The 26555-nt window shown below is 38.8% G+C and overlaps 1 protein-coding gene across 4 annotated transcripts in view; it reads right to left on the bottom strand.

The window, feature by feature from the left end:
• ADAM28 (ADAM metallopeptidase domain 28) overlaps window positions 1–26555 on the bottom strand; it is a 54191-nt gene that overhangs the window by 12003 nt on the left and 15633 nt on the right. For all 4 annotated transcript variants that reach the window (XM_037152834.2, XM_053668032.1, XM_053668031.1 and 1 more), the window contains exons 7-14: window positions 25132–25203; window positions 24230–24301; window positions 19403–19572; window positions 15852–15933; window positions 12557–12687; window positions 11419–11596; window positions 10027–10116; window positions 5970–6165 (exon numbers count right to left, since the gene is read on the bottom strand). In XM_037152834.2, the coding sequence (XP_037008729.2) occupies window positions 5970–6165; window positions 10027–10116; window positions 11419–11596; window positions 12557–12687; window positions 15852–15933; window positions 19403–19572; window positions 24230–24301; window positions 25132–25203 (991 nt within the window). The remainder of the gene's footprint in view (window positions 1–5969; window positions 6166–10026; window positions 10117–11418; window positions 11597–12556; window positions 12688–15851; window positions 15934–19402; window positions 19573–24229; window positions 24302–25131; window positions 25204–26555) is intronic.

Genomic DNA, 26555 nt, shown 5'->3' on the forward strand with positions numbered 1-26555 from the left:
ATAAAAATAAATAAAAGGTACAGTAATATTACAGTATAAATGACTAAAAATGGTGAACCTGTGTAGGGCATGTACCATGGATGGAGGCTGCAGGACTGGGAGCGGCTCTGGTGTCGTCAGTGGGCAGGGAGTGAGTGTGAAGGCCTAGGACATGACTGTGCAACACTGTAGACTTTGTAAACGCTCGGTGCGTAGGCCACACTAAATCTATTTAAAAAATACTTTTCCTTCTTCAAAAATAAACTAACCGTAGCTTACTATAACTTTATTTTATAAACTTTTTAACTATTTTTTAATGACACAGCTTAAAACACAAACTATTGCATAGCTATACAAAAACTTTTTTCTATATATCCCTATTCTAGAACTTTCTCTCTATTAAAATCTTTTTTTTAACTTGGGTCAGAATCATCAATATCACTGTCTCCCACTTCCACATCTCGTCCTACAGGAGGGTGTTCAATGGCAACAACACGCAGGGAGCTGCCATCTCCTATGACAACAGTGCCTTCTCCTGGAACACCTCCTGCCAGAGGCACTTCTTGAGAAAGTTATCACTCTTTTCAGAAATATGTCCAAGGTGGTTTGCTTGGCTTCTCTTTCTCATTGTACATTTGCTTGTAAGCAGACAATGCATCATGAGTATTCCTCTCTATCGATCAAAACCTTTTGGTGGTAACGTCCCTGTGTTCAGACTTTTCCAGGAGCCTGTTGAAATCTGTAAAAGCTTCTGCTAAACCCTTCACTGTGAATGTTCCTGGGGGTCTCCTTTTCCTTCTCCCAGTTTTTTTCTCTTGCCTCTTCTCCAGCTATGCATTCCTATCCCAGTTCCAACAATCCCTCATTGGCCACTCCCCCAGGAACCCTCTACCTGCCCCTCAGTGTCATCTTGCCTACCCATCACCCCCAGTAGAAGGCATTGGCCATTTGCCGTCTCCACCACAGTCTCAACTGCTGCAGCCTCCTCATCCTTGGCAAATCCTGTTAAGTCACGGGTGAACCTCTTGAGTGCCTTCTTTCCAGATGCCAATCACATCCTTCTTGGTGACATCACCCCAAGCCCAAGGAAGGTTCTTGATGCTGTCAGAGATACTTTAATCCTAAGCATCTCCTCGGTGTCTTCCTCCATTGCAGCGACAGCCTGGGTAAAGGTTCTCCTCAGGTAGTAGGCCTTAGAGGCTGCTGTATCTCCTTGACCGCTGGACCAAAGAGGTTGTGTTTGGAGGGAGAAACATACTTTGTTGTCAGGATGAAGACCACCACTAAAAGGAGCATGTCCAGGAGCTTTATAAACAATAAGCAAGATCTTGAAAGGTATGCTAGGCTCCAAACAGCACTTCTCCACATCACTGGCACAGCTATCCAGGAAGGGATCTTGGATGAGGAGCTGGGTCATCCATGACTGCCTATTGTTCCTGTAGCACACCGACTGGGTGCACTTGCTGACAAGCTCCAAGGCCCTGGGGTTCTCCCTGTGCCAGATCACAGTGGGTTTCAACTTGTAGCCTGTAACACTGACCCAACCAAGACTGTCATCCTGTCCTTAGAACCTTGAAACCTGACAGTGACTGGCCCCCTTATTGATGAGAGTCATTTCAGGCACCCATTTCCAGAGTAGCGAGCTTTCATCCATATTGAATATTTGCTCTGTCAAGCAATTTTCCTCCACAATCAGCTTACCCAGAGTTTTCAAAAAGTTTTAGCTGTTTTCACATTAGTAACTTGCATAGTCACCAGTCACATTCACATTATGTAATGAATAACAACTCCTGGATCATTTAAACCAACCCGCACTAGCCATGAATTCAGCATCATCATTTCAACATCACAAAGAATTTTTTTTACTTTGGACATGATTGTCACAGAGCTGAGAAAAGCACAGTTCTGTGTCTGTTCTTCAATCCAGGTCATTAGAAGTTTCTCCATGTTTGATATAAGTCCTTTTTGAATATTTTTCTTTTTTAATTAAATTGGAGTAACATTTGTTAACAAGATTATTTAGGTTTCAATTACAGAATTCTATACTACATCATCTGTATATCATACTATGTGTTTACCACCCAAAGTAAAATTATCTTCTATCACCATATATTTAATCCCCTTTACTCTTTACTGTCTCCTGCCCCCCTTCCCTCTGAAAACCACCATGCTGTCACCTGTGTCTATGAGTTTTTGTCTTGTTTGATCATTTGTTGCTTTCAGTTTTCTGTCCCACACAGTATTGAAATCATATTGTTCTTAAATTTGTGTTAGTCTTGTTGCCTTCAAGGAAGCAGATTCTTTAACAACTTCTATCGTGTTGTTCATGTTCTTCAAGATAGTTGCCATGGTAGAAAGGGACGGGCCCAACTGGTGAGCAATAACTACTTCCCACCTTCGTCATTCGACTTCCCACCTTCATCATCCTTACTCACTTCTATCTCCGGGTCAGTCCTTTGATGTGGCCTCTTACTGGCAACATTAGCAGTGGCTTTTGTACATTTAGGAGCCATGATGAACAACACATGAGGGTAAATCAATAACACAAGAAAATGATGCATTACATAGACATGGTAGACACGAGATATCTGAGACAGACTGTTTTACAGCAGACTTTCCTTAAAAGCAGAAAGAGAACACTAAAGTAAGGATGAGATGAATACTATAGTAAATGCATAAACCATGATGTAATTATTCATTATCATTATCAGTAGTATGTCCTGTGCATAACTGCATGTGCTACTACACTTTTATACAACTGGCAGGGCAGTAGGTGTGTTTACACCAGCATCACCACACACACGTGAGTGATGTGTTGTGCTAAGACATTATGATGGCTATGACATCAGCATCTAATAGACAATTTTCACTGCATTAAAATCTTGTGGAGCCACCTTAGGATATGTGGTTTGTCAATGACTGAAATGTCATTATGCAGCACATGATGTAATTCCATTGGAAATTCTCAGAACCAGAGCCTGCAATAACTTGATATCAAGAGCTGACTGGAGCCCTGGCTGATGTGACTCAGTGGATTGAGTGCCAGCCTGCAAACCAAAGGGTCACTGGTTTGATTCCCAGTCTGGGCATATGCCTGGTTTGTGTGCCAGGACCCCAGTAGGGGGAGTATGAGAGGCAACTTCACATTGATGTTTCTCTCTTTCTCCCTCCCTTCTCCTTTCTAAAAATAAATAAATAAAACCTTTTTTTTTTAAAGAGAGCTGACTGGAGTTAAAAACAATCTTTTGAATCTATTTTTGAATAATGGCTATCTTACTATTTGAAAACATCTGGATGGTTTGCTGAGAGTTGAGAGAAATCTATGTAGCTATGAAGATTTAGACAGGAGAGCTGCAGCCTTTATGTTAACAGCCACCAGGCAGATGATGAAATGCTATCTTGCTGCTTCTACTGTGACAATGACATGCTATGATTGGTCAGACTCCTGTTTTGCCAGGAACAGTAATGAGCATCATATTTAATTTCTCATATACTCTCCCTCTAATTCCATCAGCTAAGCAAGAGGACACAGTGCTTAACAGCTCAGGTGTTAAGTAAGACTGAGCAGCTGTGTGATCTTGGGCAAGTGCCTTAACCTCATGGTTTGCTCAGCTATAAAAAGAGAATATGTAAGAGTGCCAACCTCATAGGGTTGTTGTGAGCATTAAATGAGTTAATATACATGAGGCAATAAGAAGAGTGGATAGTGACTAGTAAGTGGTTGAGAAATAGTAGCCATTGTTATCATTTCCACTTTACCAACAAGAAAATAGACAATCATATAGATGAAGTCACGGAGAGAGATGAAAAACCAGATTGCCCACCCAGTTCTGAGTCTAATACTTATGCTCCTATTCCATGTGAGATGCCCCTCTTAAATTTCAATAATTTATAGGGAAAATTTGAATTTAGTCTTTCAAAAAACAAGGTTAAAATAATTAAAAATCTATAAAGACATTACACTGGTTTTAAGAAAAATCATTGAACTTCTTACAATTATTTGTAAACTCAAACAATTTTAAGGGAATTTATGTCTCAATGTTCAAGATGATGAAATTAGTTTATTACCATATTTTCTAATTATTTGTATCATAGTAGCATTAGTTCCTTACTATATAAAATATCTACACTGAAAATTGATTGAATAATTTGGCATTAATAATTTGTAAAAAGCATATTCTCTTTTAACCACAGTTTACATTCAACGCCATAAGGCACCATTTTCAGATGTACAGCAAAGTGGCCAACAAACTATACACTCTACAGAGTGGGCCCCAGGAACCCACCTGGCCTATACTCTGTTAGCTCCACATTATTGATGACATTCTCTGGGCAGTACCCTGCACCCCTGTGGCTGTTCTGCAACTACGCACCTGGACTGCTTGATCCCTTCACCCTTTTTACCCAGCCCCCGACCTCCCCTCCCTTCTGACAACTGTCAGAATGCTCTCTGTCTCTACAAGTCTGTTTCTGTTTTGTTTGCTAGTTTACTTTTTTCATTATATTTCACATATAAATGAGAACATATGGTATTTATCTCTCTCTAACTGGCTTATTTCACTTAGCATAATACCCTCTAGATCCCTCCATACTGGAAAAAGCATATTCTTATTCCCAAACTTCAGAGTTAATATGGCTAATATTGCAGAAAGTATCATCTACATACCTGGTATCACACTACTTTATAAATTACTTTTTCCCAATTAACTTGTCCTTTCCCCAGGTATTAAAATATTCTATAATATCATAGCTATAAAATCCGTTGGATTGATACACTATAATTTATTTGACTAATCCTTATTCCTGAACTTTGAGAAGTTTCCCAATTATCCACTATTATTTTTTTAAATGATGGATGAGATACTTGTAAATAAATATTCCTGGGTACAACTTTTAGAAAAAGGATTACTTTTTTCATGTTGTATACAGGGGTTGGCAATAGAAGGTTTACAGTTGTGAGTTATTTTTTTTAATTGTCACACAGGATCTGTTCTTTTTATTGATTTTAAAGAGAGAAAGAGACAGACACAGACATTGATGTGAGAGAGAAATATTGATTGGTTGACTCCCATAGCAGGGCTCAAACCCACAATCCTGATATGTTGCCTGGCTGGGAATGGAACCCTCAGCCTTTTGGTGTGCAAGACAATGCTTCAACCACCTGAGCATCTGGCCAGGGCACAGAGTTTATTCTTGTATTATTACTTATTAATTATTGTATTATTTTCCATGCAAACAACTGTAAACCTACTGTTGGCCACCCTGCATGCATTTCTCAAATTCTCTCTGAAAAGATTATGCTAATTAACACTCTTACCAGTGTGTGAACTCAGACATTTTGCCACATCCTCATCAACACTAAGTGTTAATCATAACCCAGCATGGCCAGTACAACCAGTGTAGGAGATGAACTTGTTCTCACTCGTATTTTTTACTACATTTGCACTTGTGTGCTAGTGGTGTCTACCTTTGCTCCTCACACCCTTGCCCACCCTTGCCTGACACACAGGGGCATTTTTCTAGATGCTTGTCCATTTATTTCCCAGGTTTCTTTTATCTTAGGTGTAGTATGAGCCAATAATTACTGTTGCTTTCCTTAATCTTGTCTCTTGGGTAATTTTAGGAATTATAAAATGTTTCTGAACCCAGTTAAATTTGAATCTCAGATACACAAAAAATATTTTTATTATGAGTTTGCCTCAAATACTGCATAAGACATATAAATATGATTTAAAAAATTTAATCTGATATTAAAATTTCACTGGGCCATTCTTATTTTTAATCTGCTAAATCTAGCAAGCCCAAATTGCCCGTAAGCCCTAAAGTGCAATGGTACAGTTTCTAAGAAAGAAGAATGGGACAGAAGGCTACTTGGCCCACAATTCAACACTGTCACTTGGATTAAGGTGGTGTTTTTTGTATCGTTTTCTTTTGGGCATGTGTGTGGAGAGAAGTGGGCATGCCAACAGCACTGGGGTGTGTCCCCCTACCTGGTCCCCAGAGCTTGGAGCACTGCGCCTGCAGCGTGGGGCACAGCCCCATCAGGCAGTAGCCCTTCCCGTTCTGGCAAGGGAAGCCATTGACTTGGAATCGGTCATCAGGGCAAAGAGCGGACTGTCCATCACACATTTCTGGCAGGTCACACTCATCTTTAGCTGGTCTGCACACTTCACCACCCTTTTTAATCTGCAGGGGAAAAAATAATAGGAGGCTTTTACTCACCTCACCTACCATATATCTCCAATAGATCCAAATGATATTTTCCCTCTGTCCTTTTATTGTCAAGGTAGTTAGGGGCATCTTTGTATTCCAATTTACACTTATACTGTATAAGCTACAGCCATCTTTTATTATGTCATTTCCTTTGACCAGTACTCTAATTCTTTAATCAATCAATATTTCTGGATTTGGAGTGCAAAAACTACAGAAATACCAAAGAGAAAAATGCAGACAAAAAACAAGCAACATCTGAGATGCAAAGAAGGAAGTTATTTATCCCTTTGTGGAGTGCATCTTTGTCAAAACTTTCGAAGAGGTTTCAATGCATAAGCACAGAGATTTGTTGGTTAAGTGGATCTCCCGTATTAAGGAAGATAAGCTCACCAGCATCAGGTCAGCATGCTCTGAGAAGTTCTCAGGCATCATGTTTCCTAATTCTTAATTCCTTTCAGATATTTTTTTCAACTCACTTCTTATGGAATAATTTTATAATGAAAAAAATATCCAAATATTCATTTGATGAATTAATTCCATTACAATCTAGTACTGTGAATCTTGCTCTTATTTCCTGAGAGAAACCATAGTAAAACAAGGTTTTACTGTGTGGACACAGGACACATTTCTTACCTAGCTGAAGGGTGCAGGCAGGCTCTCAAGTCACCCAGACACTTTCAGTAATTTTATGCTGGTGACAGAATAAAATCCAAACTAACTGGAGCACATGAGACCCTCCAAGTTACTCCAGCCAGCCAATCTCTATCTACACCATGTTTATACCTTTTGTGTTGTCTTGTTCTTTCTCTCAACCTCCTTATTTGGAAAAATTTTCTCTTTCGGTTGATTTTCTAAAATCTGTTCACTAATTTCCAGAGTAGTCTGAGAGGCTCCTGTTCCATGAAGCCTCCCTGACTTTTTAAAAAATATATTTTATTGATTATGCCATTACAGTTGTCCCATTTCCCCCTTCATTCCCCTCCACTCTGCACACCGCCCCCCACATTCCCTCCCTTTAGTTCATGTCCATGTGTCACAAGTTCTTTGGATTCTATATTTGCCACATTATTCTTGCCCTCCCCCTGTCTATTTTCTACCGTCTATGCTACTTATTCTCTGTACCTTCTCCCCCTTCTCCTCCTCCCACTCCCCTGTTGCTAATCCTCCATGTGATCTCCATTTCTATGGTTCTGCTCCTGATCTAGCTGTCCTCTTAGTTTGCTTTTGTTTTAGGTGTGGTTGTTAATAACTGTGAGTTTGCTGTCCTTTCACTGTTCATCTTTTTTATCTTCTTTTTCTTGGGTAAGTCCCTTTAACATTTCATATAATAAGGGCTTGGTGATGATGAACCCCTTGAATTTGATCTTATCTGAGAAGTACTTTATCTGCCCTTCCATTCTAAATGAAAGCTTAGCTGGATAGAACAATCTTGGATGTAGGTCTTTGGATTTCATGACTTGAAATACTTCTTTCCAGCCCCTTCTTGCCTGTAAGGTCTCTTTTGACAAATCAGCTACAGTCTGATGGGAACTCCTTTGTAGGTGACTGTCCCTTTATCTCTTGCTGATTCTAGGATTCTCTTCTTCATTTTAATCTTGGCTAATGTAATGATGATGTGTCTCGGTGTGTTCCTTCTTGGGTCCAACTTCTTTGGGACTCTCTGAGCTTCCTGGATTTCCTGGAAGTCTATTTCCTTTGCCAGATTGGGAAAGTTCTCTTTTATCATTTGTTCAAATAAGTTTTCCACTTGGTCTTTTTATTCCCCTTCTGGTATAATTCGGATGTTGGAACATTTAAAGATGTCCTGGAGGTTCCTAAGCCTCTCCTCATTTTTTTGAATTCTTGTTTCTTCATATTTTTCTGTTTGGTCATTTTTTCCTTCCTTCTGATCCACTCCCTTGATTTGAGTCCCAGTTTTCTTCCCATCACTATTGGTTTCCTGTGCATTTCCCTTCATTTCACTTAGTTTAGTCTTCATTTGTTCCTCTAATTTATGACTAAAGTCAAGTTTTGTGAGCATCCTGATCACCAGTGTTTTGAACTGTGCATTTGATAGGTTGGCTATGTCTTGGTTGCTTAGAAGTATTGGCTCTGGGGCTTTGAGCTGTTCTTCTTGAGCCATAATGTTTTGGTTAGGTCACACCTGTTACCGTATGAGGGGCGGAGCCTTAGGTGTCCACTAGGACCCAGGTGACCCAGTTGCTGGGTTGTGACACTGTATGTGGGGGCGGGGTCAGAGAGGGGCAATGGTGTTTGTTCTTCTCTCTCCTAGATTTTGGTCCCTTCTGCTGCTTCCCACAAGCAAACCGGGCTCCCCTGGTGATGCCTCCTGGGTGTGTGGGCCTGTGCACCCTCCAGGACCCTGTGGGTCTCTCCAACAAACTCTCTGTGAGCCTGGGAGCTTTTCCTGGAACCTCGATCCCGAAAGTTTTTCCAATTTGTGCTTTTAGGCTTTAATTCCCAGTGCTGGGGCCCTAGCCTGCGTGGTCTGTCTCACTGTTCACTCCTTTGCCTGGTTTACCTGAGCACAAATGTGTTACCGAGGTCAGCCAGCCACCTTGCACCCCCGCTGGGTCTGCCTGTTGCCACCCCACACCTGGGATCTGCCAACCACCGCCTGCGTACCTGGTTTGGTCCAGCTGCTTTTTCCTGCACTACTCCTCTCCACCAGCCACTAACTCCACCCCTCTTACCAGTCTGGATGAACAGTTTGTTGTTGTCAGACTTCCGTACAGTTCAATTTTCTATGTTTTGGCTGCATTTTGTTACTAAAGACTTTGTTGTCTTTAAACTTGGTTGTGCAAGGAGCCACAGTGTTTCCACAGACGCCTCCATCTTGGCCGGAAGTCCCCTTCCTGACTTATTCCACACACACATGCAGCGGCTCCTCTCTTCTGTGTGCAGTAGGAAAGGTGGCCCAAACTGGCCTGAATGCAGATTTGGAAGATGCAGCTTTGAATCTTTTCTCTGCCAGCAGCTAAATGTGTAACTTTGGAAAATGGATTTAATCTCTCTGAAAATCCATGTTCCCATCTAATATGTAACTTACAAGTTCATTGTGAAAATGTAAGTGAAAAGATTTACATGAAGGATATGTACCATTATAATATCTACCTGGGCATTCAATCACACATTATATTTTCATCAGTTTCAGCTATGTATACCATTGTCCTGAGCAAACAACAAGTTCTTTGAGGTCAAAGAATGACCCCGGCCCTTAGGAGTCATTCTAACAAAGGACACAGACACACAAATAAATAATTGTTATTAACAATGGAATATAAAATGCTGAATTCAAGCTTGAAAAAAAAGTCAGAAAGCCTCACAGAGAAAACGACAGGGCATCCTCATTTATGAATTTCACCCTGAAGTGACTTCAAAAATCAAAGACATGGGAGCCTCAACATTATTTTTTTTAAATGTCTTCTACCAAACTCATTATTAAAGGGATTTATAACAAATTATGAGATTTGTACCAAGAAGGCCATGTAGCATCTCAAGAAGCAGGAGGTAGGAGTGAACACTATCGGCTTTGGAACCGGTAAATATGGAGTTTGCCATTTAGTGATTCTATTATTTTGCATATTTTCTGTTCTGAGCCCCTTTCCCCTCAAAAGTAAAATGAGGTAATACAATCAACCTGACGGGGTATTAGAGAATCAAATAGCCCATGCTTGTCAAGCACTCGGTGAGGACTTGGTAGATGTTAGGTAGCATTATTTTAGAGACAGAAAAATGTTGCTTCGTCTATTTCACTGATCACCAGCCCTGAGGTTTTAACGTGGAAAAATAAAGGGCAATCAGAATTGCAATGACAGACTAAAAGACTCTCACCTGGCACCCTTCACAGCACTCCCCGGATGCACACGTCAATCCTGCCTTGACTGTGCACGTTTCAGCATTGCAGCAAATGTTGGTGCATTCCTGAGAAATACCGGAAACAATTGCAGATGCCGAATTACATTTTGGTTTAATTGTAGCACAATGCATGATATAATTTATTCATCATACAGACCTCACTTTGGTATGGTCTCAAAATAATTTTCAGGAAAACAAAAAACCCCAACAAGATTAATGTTAGAAAAACTGACATTTTAGAGCAACCAAAGGTGCATTATTTTTCTGAATTCTACTTACAGTTTTCAAAAATTTGAGTATATTTTTAGTTCACCCAGTTTTCCATAATAATACTCAAAATGTGAGAGCAAAAAGAAAGACAAAGGATGGGCTTTAAAAAATAAAATTTATCTAAAGAACATTAGTTTAGCTGATCAGTTTTGTACCTATTCAGCAGTAAATTTACTCTTCAGAACATGTAACTAAAAATAAAAAATATATAGTTTATTCACTTTTGACATTGACTTTAACTTTGCATGAAGCAATGTGTCTTGTTCTCTTTTTTGTTTGTTTTTTGAGAAATCAGGCCCCCTACTGTTTGTAGCTGTTTAGATTCCCCATGAGGAATGATATATTTAGAATTACATTTAGGGTTAAAACCCTGGCCCTTATTGCAAATACAAACATCATCTGAGAAAGATCCCTTTCTCCACTGGATGAATAAATGTGTGATCCTGTTTTGAAGTTCCTGCAAAGACTGTGAGCCCTGAGGACTGGGTGGCCTATGCCCCAGGGAACAAGGTGGGGTCAGGGAAGGCTCTTCTAATGGTAACGAGTCCTGAGTTACTAGGGGACAAACTGTGCGCAAACAGTCTGGGACTGCTGAACCAGCACACCTGAATGCACATCTTGGCTCCTTCGTTTACCAGCTGGGTGACCTGGGGCAAGCTACTTCCACTCTGTGAGCACTAACTGTGCAGGAAGTCACAGGCACATGAGAAATGTGGAGTACTTCAAACAGAAAGGGAGGCATGAGGGCACAAAGCCCAGGAAGGTGTGTTGTACTTAAAAAACACATATGGGGAAGGAACCCCAAGAGAGTCTTTTAAGCAATGCAGTGTTCATTGTTGGAAAGGCTGGCCTGACAAAGATTTACAAATAAATAAATATATAAATCACAAGAAGCATGCCAATTTATAGGGAACCACACCATGTCGTTTTTTAAAGTATGGGTCAGAAGTGTTTTATGTTTAATTGTATGTATTGGGATAACATTGATTAGTAAAATTATGTAGATTTTAAGTGTAAAAACACTATAGAGTCTTATAGCTTTCCTTCTTTGCAATTGAAAGACAAACTGGACTTTCAGTAGGAAAGACTCGATCATACCTCAGACGTCCCACAGTCACAATCCTCTTCCCCCTCCACCAGCTGGTTCCCACAGAGTGGGGCGGATATGATGTCTGCAGGCAGTGGGGCATTCAAGAGGCAATCTGATAACTTATCTTCAAAAAACTGGGCGAAGCTGACCCGGCTGCAGGAACTGAAGTCCGTGGGTATGTCTATGCTGTGAAGGTAAGGGAAGAGAAAAGGAGCACAGAGGGGACCCTGGGGGTGGTTCCCTGAAAACCTGTTCCAAAAGATCAAATTAAATCCACTGACCAACTGCTAAATCATGGACACATTCACAGGCCTAGATTAGACCACTGGGAGGGACAAACATCTCCAGCTAAATGAGCAAACTTGGTCACATCCAGGCTGCTCTTTAAAGAAACATGCTTCTGACTTACCTAGATAATCTTATTTGGCCTTAGGTTATTTTGACTGTAAAGTCCTAAAAGTAGTACAATTTTACATATTTCCATGTCTACGAATTTACTTTCCTTCAGAGAAATTCCTATTGACGGAATTTCTTCATTCCACTAACAAAGCTGAGGTTTAAAAATCCACTAAATCTGGAGGAGATAACAGCAGACAACGTAGCTGGCACACAGCCAGCTGCTATTCTGTGGAAGGGAGACTAACCCTACGTTGCGCAAGCTGAGAAGGAAATAGAAGAGGAAATGGATGTGAAAAAGGGACTGTGGAATTTTTAAAGATAAAATTCCCTGGCATATTTGCATAAGGCTAGGCAGAAATGGGTCATATCTTCTCACAGATTCTCTCTTCCACCTCCTGTGAGAACTTTCCTCTTTGGGTTTTTTCCTTGAACTTTTTCCTTATCACTACCTAACGTGAAGTTACTGAAAACTTGATGAATTCTCATGATTTTCTGTACATGAGGATAAAATGACAAGTCACTCCAACACTGAAGAGAGAGTATGTTTAAATTACATCTCATAATAAAAAAAATGTTAACATAGAGATGAGGGAGGGGTGGTTTGGTGTATATATAGGCACACACTCATAACTATGCTATTTAATTATTTAAAACCTTGACCGTGTTGTGGAAGATGATATAAAAGAGTAGCATAGCCCAGAGGGAACAAAAAACAGGGGAAAATAACATCTTCCCAGAAAGCCTTACCTTAGTGCTGCTTCCATCACACATATTTTTTCTGGACACTGGCAAAGATAGGAGTCATGGAACATTCCAAAGTTATGGCCCATCTCATGGGCCATTGTCCCTGCAACACTAAGTGCATCGTCACTGTGGTCCTAAGGGTGAAAAGAGAAAAATGGATCTTCTGGTTCCTAAACTGAATTATCACTGAGGGTATAATTAAATACTTTTACTGTAGCCAAGTGGATTACAGAGACTGATTTTAGCTGCACCCAACACACTCACCCACCATCTGTCCTCCCTCTCTCTCTCTTTCCCCACACATACCTACAAAACTTCAGTACTAAATGCCCATCACAGAACATATTACCTGTTCTTTGTTCTTGTGAATGGAAAATAATGAGAAAATTTGGGGGGGGGGGTTCTGCTTATGAGATAGTGGCAAAATTTCTTCAAAAGTGATAAGAAATCAAAAACATTTAAAAAATAATCTACCTCTCTCTCCAGCTCTCTTTTTAATATCTTCTAGTTCAATTGGAGGGCTCTGATATGTTTAACTAATGGAGCTTTAAAAGAGCTCGTTAAGCTAGAACTTTAGTACATTACTATTTTTTTCAGCTCTATTACTACTAAGACTAGATATCTGTCGATTCCAGACTTGCCCCATTACATGAAGTCCCGCCAGTGGCCAACTTCATTACCAGGTTGTGTCTGATTAGAGGTACTGGACTGGGGGCCCAAGTTACCTGGGAGCAGTAAAACGACAGCAGAAAATCCTTGCTGATTGTAATTTCCCAGTAGGGAGACAAATCTGCTTATAATGCACATGCACAGAAACCTCTTTCCCTTATCTACTTCATTTCAAAGAATGAAATAGAGAGATTCATAAGGCACAGTATAAGACTCACACAAGGAACACTGTGCCATGTAAGATGAAAAGTTAGTACTTACCATTCACAATATTGTTTCATACCAAATTTGTTTGGTATGAATCATTGTTGAAATAAATTTTGTAAACCTAGTTATCTAGTAAGAGCGCCCCACATGGAGACAAAAACAAATTTAAAAAAATTAAGAGAAGTGGAAATGTGTTTAGAGACTTTCCAGATTACCTTCATATTCTTTCAAATTTAGGGTATTTTCATTTAAATAATTATTTTATTATTTTATTTTTTAAAATTTGCCCAAAGTCACCTAATTAGTAGGTGACAAAGCCAGAATTTTTTTTATTTTTTATTTTTTTAATATATTTGATTGATTATGCCATTACAGTTCTATTTCCCCCCTTCATTCCCCTCCACCCTGCACACCCCTTTCCCACCATTTCCCCCCTTTAGTTTATGACCATGTGTCTCAGGTTCTTTGGATTCTATATCTCCCATACTTTTCTTGCCCTCCCCCCTGTCTATTTTATACCTACCATCTATGCTACTTATTTTCTGTACCTTCTCCCCCCTTCTCCTCCTCCCACTCCCCTGTTGCTAACCCTACCTATGATCTTCATTTCTATGGTTCTGCTCCTGATCTAGCTGTCCTCTTAGTTTGCTTTTGTTTTAGGTGTGGTTCTTAGTAACTATGAGTTTGCTGTCCTTTTACTGTTCATCTTTTTTATCTTCTTTTTCTTAGGTAAGTCCCTTTAACATTTCTTTTTTTAAAATTTTTATTTTATTGATTATGCCATTACAGTTGTTCTATTTCCCCCCTTCATTCCCCTCCACTCTGCACACCCCTTTCCCACCATTCTCCCCCCTTTAGTTTATGACCATGTGTCTCAGGTTCTTTAGATTCTATATTTCCCATACTATTCTTGCCCTCCCCCCTATCTATTTTCTACCTACCATTTATGCTACTTATTTTCTGTACCTTCTCCCCCTTCTCCTCCTCCCACTCCCCTGTTGCTAACCCTCCTTGAGATCTTCATTTCTATGGTTCACTCCTGATCTAGCTGTCCTTTTAGTTTGCTTTTGTTTTAGATGTGATTGTTAATAACTGTGAGTTTGCTGTCCTTTCACTGTTCATGGTTTTTTTAACTTCTTTTTCTTAGATAAGTCCCTTTAACATTTCATATAATAAGGGCTTGGTGATGATGAACTCCTTGAATTTGATCTTATCTGAGAAGCACTTTATCTGTCCTTCCATTCTAAATGAAAGCTTTGCTGGATAGAGCAATCTTGGATGTAGGCTTTTGGATTTCATGACTTGGAATACTTCTTTCCAGCCCCTTCTTGCCTGTAAGGTCTCTTTTGAGAAATCCCCTGACAGTCTGATGGGAACTCCTTTGTAGGTGACTGTCCCCTCATCTCTTGCTGCTTCTAGGATTCTCTCCTTCATTTTAATCTTGGCTAATATAATTATGATGTGCCTTGGTGTGTTCCTTCTTGGGTCCAACTTCTTTGGGACTCTCTGAGCTTCCTGGATTTCCTGGAAGTCTATTTCCTTTGCCAGATTGGGGAAATTCTCCTTTATTATTTGTTCAAATAAGTTTTCCACTGGTGGCTGTGCCTTTCCCCCTTATGGTACCCCTATAATTCGGATGTTGGAGCGTTTCAAGATGTCCTGGAGGTTCCTAAGTCTCTCCTCATTTTTTTGAATTCTTGTTTCTTAATATTTTTCTGTTTGGTCATTTTTTCCTTCTTTCTGGTCCACTCCATTGATTTGAGACCCAGTTTCCTTTTGATCACTATTGGTTTTCTGTGCAATTCCCTTCATTTCAATTAGTTTAGCCTTCATATGTTCCTCTAATTTGTGACTAAAGTCAACCAGTTCTGTGAGCATCCTGATCACCAGTGTTCTGAACTGTATATCTGAAAGTTTTGCTATTTCTTCGTCACTTGGAGTTATGGGCTCTGGGGCTTTGAGATCTTCTTGAACCACTTTTGGTCTGTTTGCACCCGTTAAGTATATAATAAGGGCTTGGTGATGATGAACTCCTTGAATTTGATCTTATCTGAGAAGCACTTTATCTGCCCTTCCATTCTAAATGAAAGCTTTGCTGGATAGATCAATCTTGGATGTAGGTCTTTGGGATTTCATGACTTGGAATACTTCTTTCCAGCCCCTTCTTGCCTGGAATAATTATTTTCATAACTTCAGTGTTTTCTTTCCCCTCTGGAATGACCTCCATAAACAAGATAATGCTTCATGATTGTGCTGATCTACTTCTGGGTGTGCGAGATTGATGCAACATTTGAAATTCAATCAATGTTAACCCACAAGCCAACTAACTGAAGGAGAAAAACTATACTATCTTTTCAACAGATTCAGAAAACACTTTTTGACAAGCTTGAACATAAAACCAGTTGCTTATCTTCCAACAAACCTGAATGACACCAACAGAATAAGGAGTGCACATGGTAGACATGAAGGCAAGGCCCACAGTTGTTCCAGAAAAGCCTACTGTCCTGCAAGAAAGAAATTGATATGAAAACTTCCAGTTCTAAACTTTATTTTATAGACAGTTAATCCACAATTCTAAATGGTTAATGTAGATACTCACATTATGAACCATCACTCATAAATATTTCCTCCAGTTTTTTAATTTGATGAGGCATTTTTCTTAGACAATAGTTATTATATCACCTAAATCCAAGCACCTGCATGCAATCACTTTTAATATTTTATATATGTCATTCATATTATTATATTTTCATTGTAAAATTCACTTCTCAGAAAATCAAAGATTTTTTTGGTCCTCATAAATGTTTTTCTTTATATACAAGTCTGCCTAGAAAGTATCCATCCATTTAATATGAAAAATAAAGACAGTTATTGAAGAAGATCAGGAAACATTGTTCATAGGACCATGATGCCTCAGTCCCCTTCAAAGTAGGCACCTTGGGACCTCACACAGTTCTCCCAATTGCCATTAGCTGCCCTCTTATATTTTCTTGAATCTCATCAACAGTCTGAAATTTCTTCCCTTTCAAAGATGATTTTAGTTTTGGGAAAAGCCAGAAGTCACAGGGCACCAAATCTTGGCAGTCGAGGGGCTGAGTCACCTGAGTGATTTGATGTTTCACCAAAAAACTTTGCATGACACTGGGCATGTTGTTGTTATGAAGCTGCCAGTCACCAGTTGCCCATTGCTGCGGCCTAAAGTCTGATGAAGAGTCATTGCTCTACTTAGTCATTTTTAATGTGACAGCCACACAGTACACATGCTCTCCCAATGGCGTCTAGCACCCCCACTGTCTAGTATAGTGAAGTCATCATTGTTCACACATGTGCATTCCAGGCCACTGTCCTTGGCTGCCAGGTTACACAGATGCTGGGAAAACCATTTTCATTGTATAAATAGTGGTTAGATTTTTTCCAGACAGCCTGTCTATCTATCTAAAATACTTAGAGATAGATATATCTATCTCTTCAAATCTATCTATATATTTAGATAGATATACTAAATATATCCCCATATACTAGGTATATCTATCTAAAATATATATATTATATATCTTATTTTGATATTAGTATTGTCACATATGTTATTTACTTTTATTTTCCTTTAGTACTGTTTTTATACAGTACTAAAAAAGTATAGTAGTATTTGGAGTTTGGGCCTATTCAGAGAGAATTTGCATTAACGAGTCCTTTATGTTATTGAAATATTTTTCCCATTGAAGAGAGATTTGAACCACCTGCATTTATTTACAGATGATATATTTGGTAATTATATTTTAGTAATTCTAATCTCTTTTTTTGGTTTTTGTATCATTTTTTTTTTGCTTTCAACTTGTAATGGATCCATAATCCTCATTTGTTACTCTTTTTCTGCTGTGTGTTCAAGAGTCTGGCCCAGATTTTTCTCTATAAATTTGCCAAATATACATCATTTTAAAAATTCACTTAGTAGATGGATTTACAGAAAGTGTCGAACCTATATATTCCTGTTATTGACATCAAAAATGGAAAACATTTTGCCACACAAAATGAGGAAATTAGAGAGCTTCCACTTTATATTCACTGTGGAGTTTTCAGATATTTGTTATTTTGAAATGACACTTTGCATCATACATATTTCAAAAATTTATAGTGCTTTAATCTTCTTCTTATAAATTTATCTTGTAAAAATACTAGAGTCTACATTTGTTTGCAATCATCTTACTACTAGCTCATTTATAAAAATAAAACCTTTCCCCATTATGGAATTATTTACTTTGGTTCTTCTTTTTAGTGAATCGAATATATATGGACTTTAAGGTTCCTACCTGGTTATACATAGTTACAGGTATCTTTGTTAATTTGTCAGGTAATAGTAAAACTTTAAATTTACAAGTGAATGGACAATTACTTATTTCTATCATATATTTTTAGTGCGTGGATTGTTTATTTTGGTCTATTCAAGAAATTTGCTCTTGAGACCTGGCTGGTGTGGCTCAGTGGATTGAGTACTGGTTGGCAAACAAAGGGGTCGCCAGTTTGATTCCCAGTCGGGGCACATGACTGGGTGTCCAGCCAGGTTCCCAGTTGGGGATATGCAAGAGGCAACCACACATTGATGTTTTTCTCCTTATCTTTCTTTCTCCTTTCCCCTCTCTCCAAAAATCGATAAATAAAATCTTTTAAAACAAGAAAGAAAAAAATTTACTTTTGAAATTGTATTTCCATTTTTTTATCTATACATCTGACATCTTGTCTGTAATTTGTACCTCCCCATCTGACCACTTCAGATACAGGAGTACACTACAGTTTGAGCATGAGCATGGCCCTGGAGCCCGTCTACAAGAATTGGGTTCTCTTACTACTCCCTAGTATGAGGTCTTGAAAAATCATGAACTTCAAAAATGATCTCTTTCCTTTGGTGGGCCCCTGATTCTGGAACTCACCTTTTCAAATGAAGAAACTGTGGCAGCTGTTCTTCAGAGATAACCCCCAATGAGCCAGCTTTGCAGTATTTACATCCTGTGTCGTATCTATGAGTCTGGATAGGTCTGTGACTTGCTTTGACCAACAGAATAAACCAGCAATGACACCGTGATTTCTGAAATTGTTTCATAGCAAAGCCTTGAAGCTTTCTCCTGGGCCTCTTAGAATGCTTCTTCTGGGGAAAGCTAGTTGCCTTCTAAGATGTCTAAAAGCCTGAGGCTGTCATGTTGAAGGCAAGGCAAGTGAGTCGCATGAAAACTGCATCTATGCAGACAGATGACCAACCAGTCCCCTACTCCAACCATACAAGGCAAGTTACCAGTCATATAAATGAAGAAAACTTAGTTTAAATCAGGAGGTTGTGAGCTGATGCCAGGTAACCAGCAAAGGGTATTAATTCTGACAAAATCTAGTCCACTATTTCCCATGAGTCCCATCATTTTCTTAGGAAGTGAAATTCAGAATTTTAAGTCATTTTTTGCTTCCTCCTTCTGTATGAGATAGCTGCAAACTACCCAGCCAAATTTTCTTGATTTCTTTTGAGGCATATGCTCTGCACTTCTTGTATAATTTACAACTCTTAGATTTATTTCCCCTGTGTTTTTTAATTAGTCATTTCAGCAGTATGGTAAAGGTGTATGATTAGAATATAATATTCAATGTCTCTTCTATCCTAGAAGTTTGTCCTGACTAGTGCTTAAAGCTAATCAATTATTTTTAAATGCTAAATCGAAATCCCTCTTGCCATTCTCTAAACCTGTCTTTCTTTTCTGTGTGTCCAATCAAACAGACAAACTTATGAGTCACTGCTAAATCCGTAACTTCTTTTTAAAAAAGAAGAGCTTATTCAACATAAGACTCAAATAAATGCATTTTAAACTTTTAACCTTGTATGTGTTAAGCCATTTCCTCTTACCCTGTGCCCTGGGGCACCACTTGTGTTGCTGGGCCTTGAAAAGCTTTAAGCTAAAAACCACCTAATGTACAAAGGGGGAACTCTGTACGTACGTGATTAACTGAGCAATATCATGTTGCTGTCTTCTTGGGAGGACACTCCGCCTCCATTTACAAAAGTTATTCAGGGTGAAGTTTGCATTTGGGGTTATCTCTATCTTGTCCTCCTCATTCCAGACTTCCATCCCCACCAAGACCACATGAGTATTCAGCTTTTTATAAACCTGTCCAGATAGAATAAATGGCAAAACATCAACTTATAATGGTGATATTATTGTTTAATATTCTCAATGCACTTTAGATTTTCAAACTCATTTACGACAACTTTGTAAAATCTTTCTTCCCAAACATACTCATAAAATGCAAGTTACCATTTCTTTCCTGAAGGCAAGCAGCCTTAGATATTTCAGGTCTATAAATTCCTTTTGGGGGATAAAAGGTCCTTTTGGGACAAACTTTTCCTGCTTGCAACCTCAAGAAATGCAATTTTATATTGGTAGATCATTATTATAACTTCACTTTAAGTATTTTACTCAAATGCTTTGTAATGTTTTGAGAGTCATAATATTTCAGACTTCGGCAAGGTTGACTTGGCATTGATCTGGACCTTGGAAAAGAAACATGCTATGTGAAAAACCCTATGCCTGGAGTCTCAGTGAAGCAAGCAGTTCTCAAATTCTGACACCTGGACTAAACCAAACACTTCACGCTGAACAAAGAATATCCTTTGTTAAAGGTTAAAGGAAAAAGTTAAGCTTAAAAGACAACGTGCTAACTCTAAAGATAAATGTTTAAATAGCTTCTATGGTTTACAAAACTATAAACTGCAGTGTTGGTCAAAGGATGCAAACTTCCACTTTTATTGTGAATGAGTTCTGGGGTAACAAACACATAGCACAGAATATAACACTACTACTATATTATATAATATACTTGAAAACTACCGACAGAGTAGAGCTTAAATGCATTCTCCATGAGAAAGAAATGGCAATTATTTGATGGGATGGAAGTGTTAGCTAACCTATGATGGTAATCATTTTGCAATATATAAGTGTATCAGTGCAATACTTCAAACACTTTAAACTTACACAAAGTTATATGCCAATTATATCTCAATAAAGCTGAAAATAATTTCACAGTAACAGGCTTTCTCATGAGGCAACATTCTGCTGAGAAACCCAAATTACTTTTTAAAAAAAATAGTTTGGAAAAATAATAAAAGCATTGAGGAATGCAATTATCACCAAAAAAGAAGTAAATATCTAACAATATTAAAATCCTCCCTTTATTTTCATGTCTTATTTTAGTCACCTGACATAGCTCTGATCCTGGTTAAACTACTCTGTACTCTGCCACCCAACTGCCTGTCCTTTACCGATGCCCAGAACACAGAGGGGAGCACACTACGCTGACCACTTCACTTTGAAGCCATGACCACTAACCTCAAGTGGACTTTTCCAATCTCTAGAAAACTGGTTGAGTTTCCAAAATTCACTCGTTCTGTGCACATTATTTTTCATACCCACTCCTCTTTCTTGGAAATTTTGACAACTTTAAGTTCATGCCCCTGCTTTCAAATTCACTGACCGTACAGAAGCAACCAGCAGAGAACTTATGGAGCTCCTACCACCTATCTGGGCACTGGCCTGCACCTGTTCGAACCAGTCCGGAGGCCCCTTCTTAAGATATGCATATGCATGACTGGTCTGCCAGCCTAGGGGCAGCATCTTTATTCTCGCACTGGATCTCCTTTTCCCAGATCAAAGACAGTATTCCAGCAGGTCCTCCCTACTCCTGGTGGTGTCAGTGCTTAGCCTAATTTTTACCCTTGTAAAAATTTACAAGGGTAAATTTGTTCCCATTGACAGCAAATGTTGGCACTTGCAGTGGAGGTTGGGGGTAAAAAAAATTCTCTTTATAAGCCTTTATCTTCTAATTTATGCTCCATTTTTCTGCTCCCCTTCATAGGAAAACTTCTAGGAAAAATTTTCCATATTTGTTGTCTCTAATTTCATTTCTCTCATTCACTCTGGACTCACTCTAATCATGCTTTTACTTTTACATTTCACAGAGACTGTCAGTTGGGTGACCAATAACTTCTGCTTTGCTCAATCCAGTGGCCAATCCTCAGTGCTCAGAGCATCTAAAATCTTTGGTTATTTTTTCTGTGATAGATTTTTGTTTCAGGTAGCTTCCAGAACAACTCTCTCATGTTTTTTCTTCTACCTCGCTGTTCACTCCTACTCCATGTCTGTCAGCTTATCCTCCATTCTGATCTCTCTGCCAAGAGGTACTTCAAGGATCTGTCTGGGGGTCATTTTTCTACTTAACTACATCCACTCCCTTGGTGAGCTTGTACCAGGGAGGGAAAACTTTTTTCTGTAAAGGTCCAAGTAGAAAATACCTTAAGCTTTGAGGCCATGTTGTCTGGGTTGCAATTACTCACCACCTCTGACATTGTATCAGGAAGGCAGCCACAGACAATGTGGGAACATTGAAGGTGGCTGTGTTTCAATAAAACTTTATTTTGTAAAAAAAAAAAAAAAAAACAATGCAGCCTGGATTTGGCAAATAAGCTACAGCTTTCTGGCCGATGCCTTCTGCCATCTATATCCACTGAAGGCTTACCGATTAATATCTCCACCCAGGCCTTGCCCCTGAACTCCAATCTTAAGTTTCCAGCACTTCTACCTAGAAGTCTTTATAAAAAAGGTATCTCAATGTTAATGTGTCCAAAATGGAAACCCTAACCTATCCCGAGTCCTACCATTTTCCCCACTCCACATTCTTCAAGTCAAAACACTTGATGTCATTTGACTTCTCTCTCTCTCTCTCTCTCTCTCTCTCATCTCCCACACAGCTCACAAACCCTGTTGACTCCATCTCACAATCAGATAGTCTCAGTAAATCTGCTGTCACTGCTTTTTCTCAAACCACCATCTTCTCTTGCCTGAATTATGGCACAATTCCCCCTTCTCATCTTGTTTCTGCCCTTGCCTCCCTTCAGTTACTTGGAACACAATGGCCAAGATAAGCTTTTAAGAAAACCCACCTGATCATGCCACACCCCAGGGTCTCCAATGTCCTTACTTGTGAAGAATAACTAAGTCCTTACACAGGTCTACTTGGACATTCAGATTTTGGTCACTGCCACCTGTCTGATGTCATTTCCTCCCACCCTGGCCCTGGCCTCACTGCAGCCACAACGGCTTTCCCTCTGGTTCTTAAATAAGACATTCTAGATTCAGCACTCAGGTCCTTTGTTCTGCTTTGCATGCCTCCCATACCTTCCTTCAAGTCTCTACTCAAATGTCACCTTATTGGAGAGGCCTTCCTTGGTTAACTTACTATCCAAGATAAATCAATCTGTCTCTTTCACTTTATTTTTCTTTATAACAATTACCACCATCCAGCATACTCTTCACTTAACTTGTTTACACTTGTATCCCTGAACAGAAAGTAAACTCCTTGAAGAAAATGATATTTGTCCATTTTGTTCCCCACTTTACTTTCATAATCTCTAAAAGTCCCTGGCACAAAGTAGATGCTCAATAAATATGGCCAATTATTGAGTTTCCCGAAGAAGAGTCACCATGATCCTTGTGGCAAGAAGTTGAGATTTGATCCTGGTCACTGAATCCACCTTCATTTTTTTCTATCCTTAGATTAGGGTCCCCAACCCCCGGGGCCACAGATCTTTAGCAGTCATAGTCTGTTAGGAACTGGCCACACAGCAGGTGAATAGCTGGTGAGCAAGCAAAGCTTCACTTGTATTTATACCTGCTCCCCACCTCTTGCATTACTGTCTGAGCTCTGCCTCCTGTCAGATGGGCGGGTGGCATTAGATTCTCACAGGAACACGACCCTATTATGAACTGAATATGGAAGGGATCTAGGACGCACATCCCTTATGAGAATCTAATGCCTGAGGATCTGAGATGGAGCTGAGGCAGTGATGCCAGTGCTGGGGAGTGGCTGCAAACACAGATTATCATTAACAGTGAGGTTTGATGGCACAGAGACCATAATAAATTAATTGCTTGCAGATGCATATCAAAACCTAGTCAGTGAGTAGCAAGTGACAATTCAGTTGCATCTGGTGGCAAGCTTTATAGCCATCCTCCCCACCCCAGTTTATGGAAAAAGTCCCCGATGCCAAAAAAAGATTGGGGATCACTGCCTTAGATGATCTTCAGGACACTACAAAGTTACGTTTCCATTTTATCTAAGCAGTCTAACCATATGTTCAGCTAATGGAAAACTGAATGTTAAGATTTAAATAGAATGGATATAGAAATAGTCTTTTTAAAGATTTTGAAACCTAGGTGATAAAGTCATGTTTAAAGGACAGAATCAGCAATTGTGTAATCAAAATGGGCTTAAAATCTGGGCTCAAATTTTATCTCTACCTTTTTCTAACTTCGTGATTTTAGACAAGTTACTTTGCTTCTCAGAGAATAATTTCTTAGCATTACTTGATGATTGAATGATATAAGGTATCAAGAGACGCTACTCTGCTACAGTTTCCATTATTTTGTTTGTTCTTCCATTTTCTTCCTTAGATTGGCTTTCCATTGAGATTTGTTTGTCAGCATTTTCTTACTGTGCTTTGGAAAAACATACACCATGCAGACAGACACTGTTTATACCTTCATGAGCTGTGAATAGTGTGATACAGAGGTGAGAAATATATCTGTCATATAATAATAATAATAATATTTAATTAATTAGTAAAAGTTGTGGTCACCCTTCAAGAGCCAGTCAGAAGTGTTAGTCTAAAGACTATTGACTTTCTGTCCCTGCTTCATGGGTATTCATAGCAACATCCAATGATACCGTCTAGCAAATTGTTAAAATCACATTTAATAAAATACATCATACCATATTGACGTAATTGACCATCTCAAACACCCTGTTTCTTATTTTCTCTGGATCTTGATTGTACTTTTTAAACTAAAAGACAACCAAGACAAAAAAAATGGGCATTAGTGGAAAGGAACATAACGGGAAGGTAAAAAGGCATCTTCAGTTTATTTTACTTATCAGTGGTTATAATTCACGATCAGTTATAAAAGTTAGAGGTTAGAAACAAGTGCTTTCTTATTTCTCTAAATTCAAGTGCTTTAAGAGTCAAGATGATGTCTTGTCCCCTAAAGAACTAGCTCAGTGTAAAGTGTGAAAGAATTATTACAAGTGCATTTCAGTTAGATAACATAATTTCCTAAACTAGACAGAATCAGCATGAGAAATAGCTTATTCATTAGAAAAATATGAACAGTAAATGAATTTAGTATGATCATTGAGGTCAAGCTTTTGGGCCTGAACTAATTAACTGAATCATATTCTCAGGTTTAGAACACTAGTATATAAAAATGCATTCTCACAAAGAAGAAAAACAATGGAAACTACCAAAAAGTGCTTTTTCAGAAGATTCCATTCATTAGTCTTTCACGTTTAATGCTCCCTTATGAGCACAATCTAATTTACCAATGATTTACTGAGTTAACAGAAATCAAAATGACAAAGAAATTTAATTGGAAACTAAGTTTGGAGTTCTTAAGACAGCCAAAAAAATTCAGTGTATCCATGTCAGATTGTGTACATCCTGAAAAGAAGAAATCACACTAGTCTAACTTAAGTCAAATGTCATAGGTTCAGAACAATTTATAAAAAAAATAGCTCATAGTCATGATGTTTTAAAACTAATCCACATAGTTAATATCTCATATAATAATTTAGGTAGAAAGGGGTTATAAAAGATACATTTATCTGATGTCACTTACTTCACCATTGTCCAGGACCAAATAATATTCTACATATTTCTTTTGTTCCTGAACCTTCCGATCATTTAATTTCTGTAATAAATATAAAAAGAAATATTACTAAGACAAATTCTTTCTCTGCAAGAGTTGTTCTTTCATTAGAAATGTGTGATTTTTGTGGGTGATTGGTTGTTATCTAGGAATAAAGAATGACAGGATTACTATTTTAATTCTAATTAATCAGCCAGAATCATCTATAGGCAAGTCTCAGAATGTCAGAGTTAGAAGTGATAGTCTAGCCTGACCCTTTTATTTTACCAAAGAATTTAAGTGATTACACAACTAATAAAGAGGAGTGCTTGAATTAAAACTGAAGCCTTCAGATGTGTTTGAACCATGTACTTGCTGCACTGTCCTGCTATGAAACAAACTGACTTCAGCGTCCTCCTAGTGTTTGCTGTTGCTGTTCTAGTTTCTGTTTAGTGTCCTTTTATGCCTGGTCTGGTGAACACTCCCTCCCTACCAGTGACCAATGGGCAACGCCCAAAGTCACCACAGCTCTCAGTCTGCTCTTCTCTTCTTTGGAAGAGCTGGGTCTCTTTCCCACATGTATAGCTTCCCTATATTTTGCCTTCCTTTCCACAACACAAAATAAAATAAAATAAAACAAAACAGTAACAACAAAATGACATGTTTTATAGTGGATTAGCCCATTGAAAAAATAGCAGATATTATTTTTACTAAATAATAAATCATCAAAGTTTATTATCTTGCTTTTCTACAAGTACTTGCCTTTTAAGAGGTAAATAAGCGACCATTAACAGGAACAGGTTACAGAAGATAGACTTTTAGATATTCTCTAAGGAGAGATATACTCACCTCCTACCCTCCGTGGAAGCAATATATTTGTTTGCACTTCCTGTGCAGCAACAAGGCTCTGGGCACTGCAGATACAGCAGTGAAACAGACCTGCTTGGTCTGCTTAGGGAGCTCACAATAGACAAATAAGCACGAAGATAGCCAGCAGGCATTAGTGCTACGTGGAGGGTTAAACAGTGTGGTGTGAGATTGCATGAAAATGTAGTCATTTCAGAATAGATGGTTATTAAAAGCTCTAAAGTGCTGTCTCTGAAGCTGACATATTAATGAAAACAAGGGAGGTCAAAGGGAGATAAATTGAAAGATAATTCCAGCAAAGAAAAAATGCACAAAAAAGACTCCAAGGTGAATTGATGTTGGCATGTGTGAAGTACAGCAGGAGTCTGTGTCTGTCAGAACAGAGCAGAGCAGTCACTGCTGGATGATGAGTAGGAGATGGGGAAGATTGGAGAGGTAGCTGAGGCCCTAGTCATGCAGAGGTCTGCAAGTCAGGGTCAAGTTTTTTTCATTTTGTTTTGTTTGTTTCAATTTTGTACTAAACGCAATGAGAAGCCATTAAAGGGTTT

The sequence above is a fragment of the Artibeus jamaicensis genome, unplaced genomic scaffold, assembly GCF_021234435.1.
Source record: "Artibeus jamaicensis isolate MK-2021 breed Jamaican fruit bat unplaced genomic scaffold, CSHL_Jam_final contig_477, whole genome shotgun sequence".
NCBI lineage: Eukaryota > Metazoa > Chordata > Mammalia > Chiroptera > Phyllostomidae > Artibeus > Artibeus jamaicensis.